This window comes from Limulus polyphemus, unplaced genomic scaffold, assembly GCF_000517525.1.
Source record: "Limulus polyphemus unplaced genomic scaffold, Limulus_polyphemus-2.1.2 Scaffold6931, whole genome shotgun sequence".
Lineage (NCBI taxonomy): Eukaryota > Metazoa > Arthropoda > Merostomata > Xiphosura > Limulidae > Limulus > Limulus polyphemus.
Window position 1 is genome coordinate 18,861 of NW_013672541.1, and position 10,561 is coordinate 29,421.

Here is a 10,561-nt window from a genome sequence, read left to right on the forward strand (position 1 = left end):
AGAAACAATTCAAGTTTAAAACTGAATTGATATTTTTACTATCATGATAAATTTTATGCACTTGGCTCTAGGCTAGGTGATCCCCACTATGTCTTTACTTTAGGCTTATTCACCAACACTCACTACACTTACAAGGTTTCATGGCAACCCCCCTCACAGCTTTCTTGTACCCCATCACTAAAACCATAATGGGCACACAGTAATCAAACTATTCTATCTGGTTAATGCATTTTGGCTTTTATGACTCCTCCTATTTTGAGAAATGAAGCATGTTGTGACACACACACTGGCTTTTATGTAATTTAGATTTTGAAATAACATCAAATTATAGATTAATCTATCAATATTACAGAATTCCACTGTAACTTATCAGGCTTACTAACTAAAAAAAGTTTTTCAAACAACATTTTCACTTACTCCTTCCTTCTGAGATTCAACACAAGAGAAATAATCTTGGGAACTTCCTTCAAGATGTATAAAAAATCACATAGGGGAAAGTCTGAGCTTTTGATTGGTTATAAACACATAATAGAGCAAAGCAGGCATACATAAGGAAATATTTTCAAAAATGGAAGAGGTGGGTGGGGTCACTGTGTTTAATTCACTAAATATAATGATATCTCAGCAAATAAAAAAGACGGGAGGTTCTTATTTTATATTCTAACTTGTCAATATCGGTAATTTGAATTTCTAATTCGTAAGAAACTACAGACTGTACTTGAACATCAAACATCTAATATGAACCAAAGCTGCATTCAACATACCATATGGCACATAAAAATCAATATTTAGGACATTTTTCTTAATATTTACTTTTAAATTATCTAATGTATAATACTAAAATTTGAATTATAATCTACAATTTGATACCAAATTTATTGACGCACATTCATAAAATTAGTCGTTTAATAAAATTTTGAATGCAAGTCTATAAACTTGATGACATGCCCTTTGACCTGTGACCATAGGAAAACCTAGAGCAATAGGGTTAAACACATTTCAGTTTGAACCTTGGATCTTACAATTTACTGCCATGCAAGATAACCACTAGGCTATGCCCAGCCCTAATCAGCAACAGAGAAAACAACCAATTGTAAAGTAAAATGTATTCTATAGAGTAGCTGTGCCAAGCCAAAGGTTGAATGTTTGAATATCATGTGAATATACCAATGCATAACTGACCAAACCAGATATGGATTTTTCAATCAAAAACTGTCATGGATAGATAATACAATGTCATGCTGAGCCAAAAGCAAACCTCAAAATAACTTTGGCTTGGGAGAAAATGCATTCCGAGACTTCAAGTACACATTTGTTTTCAAACTTAATATGTTGAACTGTTGAAACTGGAATCATGATAGATTATTTTTCAAGTCTAAGAGCCATCTATTAATCCAAAACTACAGTTAAGAGCCTATTGCAACACAGCATCTTTTCCATGTCTACTATTATTCCAGGATGTTTGCTTAAATCCAAAATAATATAAAATATAAGAGAATATAAAATATTATTTTGAGTAGTTGTGCAAAGTTGAAACACTGCATTTCAATAATACATAAAAATTAATGACAAACTGATTATGTTTTTTCAAATATTTATATATATATATTTTCTAAAAAACACTAATAAAAAAGTAATGATATAGAGACAAAATTTCAGGAACCAACACAACCACGTTTGAGACGCTAGAATCAGAAAACATACAGGTGTAGTTCTGTCAGTTATGAGGTTTTCCAAAGATATGTCTGAACTAGTTTTGACAAACTATTCTATACTGCTAGTCTAGACACTGAGTCTTTATATACATACTTATTATTAAATGAAGTAATAAAGTTACATAGTAATTTAAGTTTTCAAAATTCTGATGTGGTTAGGGGTATAACTAAACCTGTTTTTATTAAATTATTAGAATCAGTCATCCAAAAGAGTTAATTTGTTTTTCAATTTCTATCATTATGAACAACTTCATGAGATGTCTATGTGTTCAAGGGTTGCACCAGGTTTAGCAATTTTGTTTTTAAGTCATTATGAAAAAAGGTGATTAGAAAATTGTCCTTAACAGATTAAACCTTTATACAACAGAAAATATGTTGATGATACATTTGTAGTTTTTAGAAATAAATTTGATATTCAGGAATTCCAAAATTACTTAACCAGTCAACATAACATTATTAAATTTACAACAGAAGAACAAACTATTAATACTTTAAATTTTTTAGATACCAAAATAGTTAACTTGGGTACAAGTTGAGACAAAGCGTTATCATAAACTAACATTTAGTGTGCAATATTTTTATTTTGACAGTTTTTAATTTTTGTTTTTAGGAAGAACTTATTTTATAATTTAACTCATTGGGCCTATAATACAGTTAGTTCCTTTTCTGGATTCCATGAAGAAATACAAAATATATATATATATAAAGTTTTTTACAAAAAAAATAGTTTTCCTGTAGTTAACTGATAGTACTAAGAATTATTTAAACCCTCTGTATGTTTCTAAAATCATTAAACATGTTGAAACTAAAGAAATAGTTTATTGTGTTCTACTTCTAACTGACAAACATGCAATAGAATTAAAGAAAAAAGATTCAAGCAATTTTCAATAACACAATTTATCCATAAATTAAATTTAGAATTGTTTTCAAACCAATATGTTGTATATGTAATTATTTCAAATTTAAAGACAGGATCCCTAAAATACATTGCTCTTATGTCATCTAAAAATTTACATGTCCACAATGTAGCTTGGCTATGTGAACTCTACAATTCATTGTTTGAGCTCAAGAGTCAAAGTGCATCCTGAGTTAAATGTAAGCCAAATATTAAAGAGAGCCTGTGGATACATAAGGTGCATCCTGAGTTAAATATAAACCAAATATTAAAGAGAGCCTGTGGATATACAAGGTGCATCCTGAGGTAAATGTAAACCAAATATTAAAGAGAGCCTTTGGATATACAAGGTGCATCCTGAGTTAAATGTAAGCCAAATATTAAAGAGAGCCTGTGGATACATAAGGTGCATCCTGAGTTAAATGTAAACCAAATAGTAGAGAGCCTGTGAATACATAAGGCACATCCAGAGTTAAATATAAACCAAAAACCATCATTCTTGTTTTAGTCAAAGATAACAGAATAAAAACATCAGTGTTTCAATAACTAGTAGGAAGTGGAATATATCTCATTTCACTATTTAGATCAATTCACAAGTGAAGTAAGACAAAAACAAAGGCACAGCAACCATGATAACTGTCAAAACACAAGACACAAAGAATCAGGCATGTGGCAGTTACAGTGAAGAATTCTGAAGTGTTATCAGGACACAAAAAACTGTCTAGACAAGAAATATGGTTGACCTCAATTTCCAGCTTTGGGAATTTGGAAAACCATTATTATGCAGCATGAATTAGGGACATATGCTACAAAATAAACATATTACAAAGGAAAAAAGGGAGTCACACTGAGAATCCAATTGTGATGTAATCGCTTTCCAGCATAAGGAGAGAGAGAGGGCAGGCTCAAAAATACAAAAAGGCACTACACCTGAGTAAAAATAAAATAATCTAGCAGAGATAACAGAAGTTGGATATTAACTTGATCCTTACTTGAGAACTGTGTGGAGTATTGATTGAAAATTCACCTATGAGTGAGAAGAAATTAGGTTGAAGATCATACTAATGAGAGAATGTAACCAAATTGGAGACAACTAGATCACCCTAAGACTGAAACAAAATGTCATCTCAAAACAATCTGTGAATCACATTACCCAACATGATCATTTGTATAAATTAAAGAGACAACTATTCAATTAGAACCAAAACCAAGCTATATGCTCAAGATCCAAGCTTTTAATCCAGTTATAAGGAACATGTCACATGAAAAAAGAACAAAAAAAACAGCAATAAACAAACAAGTTCACAAACATAAATATTTCTAGTGAACCAAATGGATGAATTAGCATTAAAACACTCATACAGTACCAACAAGTTCCCAGTCAATTACCAAACTTCTCTCTATTTAATTAAGTATGTAAAGAATTTGAAACTGGCAGGTTTAATTTAATCTCGCCCTTTCCACAGATCTAAACATGGTAACCAAAAGACAGCTACAATGAGGGAATCTATAAAAGCTGGTTTCCCATTATGTATGGGGAAATGATTGTTTGTTTGAGAGCAAAGCCACATTGGTCAATCTACAGTGTCAACTATGGAGAATCAAACTCCAAATTTTTGTGTTGTAAGTCCATAAACTTGCAGATGTTCCACTGGGGAACATGTATAGGGTATGCAGACAATTTGGTTATTAAAGAAAAAGATCTGCCCTGACCTTATAAAAAAAATGGAAAGAACTTATAAGTTTAGTAAAATGAAAGGTCAGACTTGAAGAATCAAGACCTTGATGGTTTCTCTATATACAACTTGAAAAACAAGTTAGTAGGGAAAGTTTTTCGAACTGTATATGCTTACAAGCATTTCTACTGAACACTAAAAAAATCTGAAGTGGGAAATAAACCTGTTTCATGCATCAGAGGCATAAGTTGGCAAACACAAAAAGTACAGCTGCATTCAATCAGTTAGAAATCGAAAGCTTCAGCAAAATAACCTAAGAACAATAATAAAAAAAAATCCTCAGGGATGACACATCCAAAAAATTTATATATTTTAATATTTAATTTTACAGGTAATAGATGCACATTATAAGTACAAGAAACAGTTTACCTTTAAGTATATCTAAACAGATTCTTCCTAATTTGTCTATGTTGGGATGGTAGATTTTTGTCATAAATCGGACTTTAGGAGCTGACATTGGGTATTCCTCAGGAAGAAATAGTTCCAACTTAAAAACTCCTCCTTCAAATGGTGACTAGAGAAGAAACAATGTCAAAAATCAGACATGCAAAAAGTTTTCTGAACAGCTTATGAATGAGACAAAGCCATATATTTTAGTCTTAGGTTTAAACAAGAAATGCATTTTATTCTTTATTAAAAATCAATTGAGCATCAATATAAAAACAAACATTTCCTAACAATACGTAGTCTGAGAAATTTAATAGAAAAAAAAAGTTTCATCAGTAATGGAAAGATACTGATTGTTAGTTGTGTATATTTGTCACTGAAATAAAAATCCCAGGTTTGAATCTGTACAATAAATTTAGTTGTTTTACTACTCATGTAATGTTTTGTTTGCTTCATACCAAACCAAGCAATGTCATTAAAAGTAAATGTCCTTTACAGCAGCAGTTCCCAACTGTCATTCCACGTGGAGATTTCAGCCAGTCTCATGTGTTTAAAACATTGTTTTACAATGTAATATGAAAGTAATTTTAAAAAGTAAATATTGTACGAAATGGCTGATGAAATTTTGGGATCAAGACTAGTTGATTCAAGTTGAAAAAAAAAGTTGGGAAACACTACTTCATAGTACAAATATGTTTTGTTACAGCAACTATAAAAGAAAAATCTGTCAATATTAAGAGCTATGATATATCTTATCTCTCAAGATGCAGACAGAAAATAATTCATTTATATTTTTTAATTTCATCATAAAGTAACTACATTAACATATAGTATTTCAAATATTAATATTTTATTTTGCAATAAAAGTCTAATGGGCATGAATAGAAGACTCTAACCTGACTTTTTCAATTTCCACCTACCATTTCATTTTAACCAGTTTTTTTATCTTGCATATAAATCTTTTAACTATTTAGATACATATGCAAACTCAAAAAGTTACAAGTATAAACTTGAAATTACGTAAAGATAACACATACTCCTTCTGGTCCAGCAACAACTACATGAAAATATCTGGCATTACTCTCATCGGGAGTTGCACTAATTCCAGGAACAGGCTCTGCCATTAATCTCTGGGTCTCCTGTGTACATTTAGAAAAAATATCATATATAAATATACATTGATGGTTATAATGTTCATTACAAGTTGTTTTGAAAACAATACTTTGATTCACCATTTTTTGTCTGTTAATACTGATATATGTGCATTCACAAATATAGGTCTGATTAAAAAATGTAATGAACTTGTGTAATATAAGCTTAAACGTAGAACAAAAATGTCATACATTTAAATGTGTTTAAGCATTGACCTTTTGAAGATCTACACAATTTAATGGAAACATTTTCTTGTAATTTTTTGCTGTTCATGTAGAAAAAGGGTCCAAAATAACAGTAATAAAGCAATAAACTTGAAAGAAAGCAAATGTGAAAATGTTAGAAGTTAGGATAAATAATTGTAATTGTCTGTAACAACCTGCAATCATCCCAGAAAAGCTATTCATTTTATTTTACATTTTTCAACTTTTCATTTCATTGTTTATTGATGATTTCACTACTGTTAGGGTAGAGAAAATAATAGATATGGTACAGTTTTACCAAAGGAAAATAAATAAAAAACTTTTGATATTCATTTACAAGATTCTATAGGTTATGAAAACAAAGCATGAAAGTGTAAGATGAAAAGTAGTACTTTTACTCTTAGCATGAAAATCACCTTGCATTTAGATTGACTCATACAGACTCCTGAAATTCACAGACAAATCTTGAGTAGAAATACATTATTAAAAATTGTTTTTTATGTACAGCAGTGTAGTGGTATTTATTAGGAGATTTACAAATTTTGTGAAGACACATATAGCTAATTTATAATTACACTAAACCTTACTATGTATGGCTTCACAGTTACAGCATCAATCCACTGAACTGATGTCATACACATGGGATCAATACCATTAAGAAACTTTACCTCCATAAAATCACAAGGCCTAGGAATAATTATAATATTAAGATGCATTTGTTTCTCAAGTGTTCTTTGAATTTTCATTGCATGTTTTTTGCATTTCTGGCTTGTAAAAAAATAAATAGTTAAGTCTATTAACAGTATCCATCCACAAGTTACCAAGACACTCCTGTCTCTCTCTAGTTTTACTGAGTTACTGTCTTCATCCTCACTTGATATATAATCCTTCATTAATTTTTCTTCCTGATTTCTGCTAGCTTCACATTCATAATAGTGCTTGTAGTCAAGTTACTCTTCACTATCAATCCACTTTGTTGCCTTTTCTTTGTCGCATTTAAGATACAAAAGTTTAGAGGAATTACTGTTATACACTGTGTATATTAGAGAAGTACAGTAATGAGGGAGACAGATCAGGGTGCCGAATGCTGAGAAAAGGCTAAAGCCTTAATCCATGTATTTGTTAATGGTACTTAGAGCTAACTGGAGTAAGAAATTTATTGATATAGTTTGGTTTACTGTTGTTTAAGACTATTAACACAGAAAACATTTAGGATTTTAGAAAGACCTCAGCTTTTATCTTACTGAAGTATGTACTCGATACAATAAATTTAGGTTATGAAGTGAAGCCTCAGAAGTTCTCTTATTTTTTGATGTTCAATAAATTAAACATTATTGTAATCTAATGCTTAAACTTGAGGAGAGCAATTAATTAAGTTTGTAAAGGTTCTTCTGAGCCCTAAGAAGAAAAAAAAAAGGAATGAGGTCATGTTCATTTCAAGTAAACCTGATCTTTTGATATTTGGAATTAACTGTTGTAAAAGCAATGCAGTGATAAGCAATATTTAATGTTGTATTCAGTTTTAAACTTGACTTTTAGGATATTTTAATTTTAAGAAAAGTTCATCAACAGTGTGTCTTCAAAATTATTTTTTTGTATAAAAGTACAAAATCAGTTCCTTTTATTATGTACATGCATAGAATTAAATGCTAGTATATTTAACATTAGTTTTCTTCAGCAATGATTTTCAATTATAACTCATGAATTTTTACAATTTCTCAATTAAAAAATGCACAAACCATGTCAAAAGCCCAAAGTTCTAATCTTCAAAAAGTCCTGGTTTGCCCAGGGCAAATTAAAACAAAAAAGCTAACCAGACAACTTATTTTTTAAATATGAATGATTGGCACTTGTGAAATGTTTAAAATCAAATAATTAATAAAAATGCAATAATTCATATTTGCACAATTAAAACTTTAATAAATCAGTCAACAGCTTCCATCTAAAACACTATGTCACATTGAGGAGCTATCTAAAAGACAATTTATACTTTCAGCATGTCATGATGTATTATGTTTCAAAGTTATTTTCATAAAAAAATAGATCAACATTTACAACATATTATGCCATATATCGGTACTTTAATATTTATTATATACTCATTAGGTTCCTGTAACCTGTACATTTTAGTTTGACCAATAAAAGCACTACCACATTCTATTTTATATATCCCACTCTTATCTTTTACCCCTATTTTATCTTTGGTATTCCCCAACATTTCCTTTATCTTATTCATGGGTTTAAATATGGAACAAAAGTTTTGTTTCTTAAAAACATTAAATAATTGATCTGTTAATCTTGGAATATATGGTAAACTTAATTTTAACACAGATTTAACATACTATTATTAAATGCTCTATCTACTATATTTGGTGTAAATCCCCTTTCAACCACTTAGTATTTAATTAGCAACAATTCATTACTTAAATCTTCTTGTCTAGAAGATATTTTCAAGACTCTGTAAACATAAGTAAAAAAGGCAGAAAATATTTGTTTGAAATTTAATACCTCATGACATTAAAAAGTATAAATTATGTTTTAAATAACCCGTCAAATTGTGAAAATATGAATAATTGCATTTTACTTATTTATTTCATTTTAAACTTGTTTATATTTTATTTAAGATATTCACTTTCTTCCTTATTAAATGCTCAAATCCTTCTTTCAGTTAGCTCATTTTTTCTGTTTATTTATATTAAAATATTAAGTATCTTCATTCATGAGTAGTTCTTTTGATCAGAACAAATTAGTACCATGAAATACCTAAACACAACGAAAATATAAAAGCTCTTCTAATTATAAACAATCAAAATGATAATAATAATAATCAAATCATTATATTTCATATACTAAGACTACACCAAAAGCCTTGATGTTTGCTGTATCAAACAAAATAAAAATATCCTTTGCAACAGTCAGAAAGCTGTGAATAATTTATGATAGCTATAGTATTTCACCGTTTGTTTTGTTGAATTTCACAAAAAAACTAAATGAGGGCTACCTGCACTAGCCATTTATAATTTAGAAGTTATAGATTAGAGGGAAGGTAGCTTGTCAACACCAACTGCTAATTCTTGGAATATTCTAACTGAATAACAGGATTTACTGTCACATGAAAATGCCCCAAAAGCTGAAACAATGAGCATATTCAGTAATGGGATACAAATCTGTGACTCACAGATTGTGAAATAAGCAAGAACAGCAGACAATAATTTCTGTTAGCTAATCGACTTCTATACTGAAAGTCAGGGGTTCAAAAGGTTATAGAGATCCAATCAACCTATTAAACTTCAAAATTTACCTCCTGAAATTCTCTTAACCTAGATGATAAAACACCAATATGTTATGATATACATTATACAGTACCTATCCTGCAGGGTTGTACAAGTTGACCTTTCTATAAAAGACAAAGTGTGGGGGGGAAAAGGCAGTATAAAACTTTGGAAACATTCTTGTGTCCAAGAATTAATGGTTTATTAAAAGGAGTGAATTTTTGTGTAAACTTGGAGATTAACATTTTGACTTTTAGTATGTAATACCATTTAGCAAGGCCTATCATTCATTGAAATTTAATGTTTTTGCATATTAGCAAAATGCTTCAGTGCATGTTGTTCAGGTTTGTGTTATGCTCAAAGCTAAACAATGGGCTACCTGCACTTGAATAGAAAGGACACATACGGCTGTATACAGTTGGGCAATTAGTGGAATTTAACAGTAGATTACATTGAACTAATCAATTATTCTTGACAAGAATAGGACAGTTAAGTAATTAAAAATAGTAATAATTGGAAACAATAATTTTGACTAGTTGATTATTTTCATGAATTATGACACTAATCAATTAAGCTGAACAATCTTGAATTAAAAATAATAATGAGAAATCACGATAGCCAATATTTTGATTACTTGCTTATTTTATGTGGCACTAATCGATCCTGATAGGTGATCAATATTGTGGATTAATCACGTTAATCAGCAAGTTATATGGTTATGTTTTTTACTTTATGTCTGTTTATTATCAATATATATAAAATCCAAGTGTCGGTCAGTCACGCTCGATTTCTCAGAATTTTGTGAGTGACACAAGTCAAATTCAAATTTTTCTCCTATAATACTTCCTCTTTTGATTGCCCGTTCCCATTTTAGTTGAACATGATTGCTAACAGAGGCATAAATAGCTCTAAATGTTGGCACTTTTTCTGCTATATAAAAGACTGTCAAGGATGGAGGACCAGATCAAGCATGGAGTTGTGTGTGTGACATTATATCATCCACATCATTATGATCTGAATAGGAAAGCTGGAAAAACTCCTGTGAAAAATAATTCAAAAATTATCAAAAATCTATGCTTTTAAATTATTATGAAAAAGCTTTTGTTAAGACAGAATGAAGATACCAATTATCTGTAGGGAAGAGAACAATTTTTCCTCATAAGAAGAACAGGAATGTATGCAATCACATGGTCATTTTAAA

At 29.9% G+C, this 10,561-nt stretch overlaps 1 protein-coding gene across 1 annotated transcript in view; it reads right to left on the reverse strand.

The window, feature by feature from the left end:
• The window catches only part of LOC106474190 (ubiquitin-conjugating enzyme E2 N), a 32,336-nt gene that overhangs the window by 9,981 nt on the left and 11,794 nt on the right, over window positions 1–10,561 (reverse strand). Inside the window, exons 2-3 of the mRNA XM_013934881.2 lie at window positions 5,771–5,872; window positions 4,716–4,860 (exon numbers count right to left, since the gene is read on the reverse strand). Of these exons, the coding sequence (XP_013790335.1) occupies window positions 4,716–4,860; window positions 5,771–5,872 (247 nt within the window). The remainder of the gene's footprint in view (window positions 1–4,715; window positions 4,861–5,770; window positions 5,873–10,561) is intronic.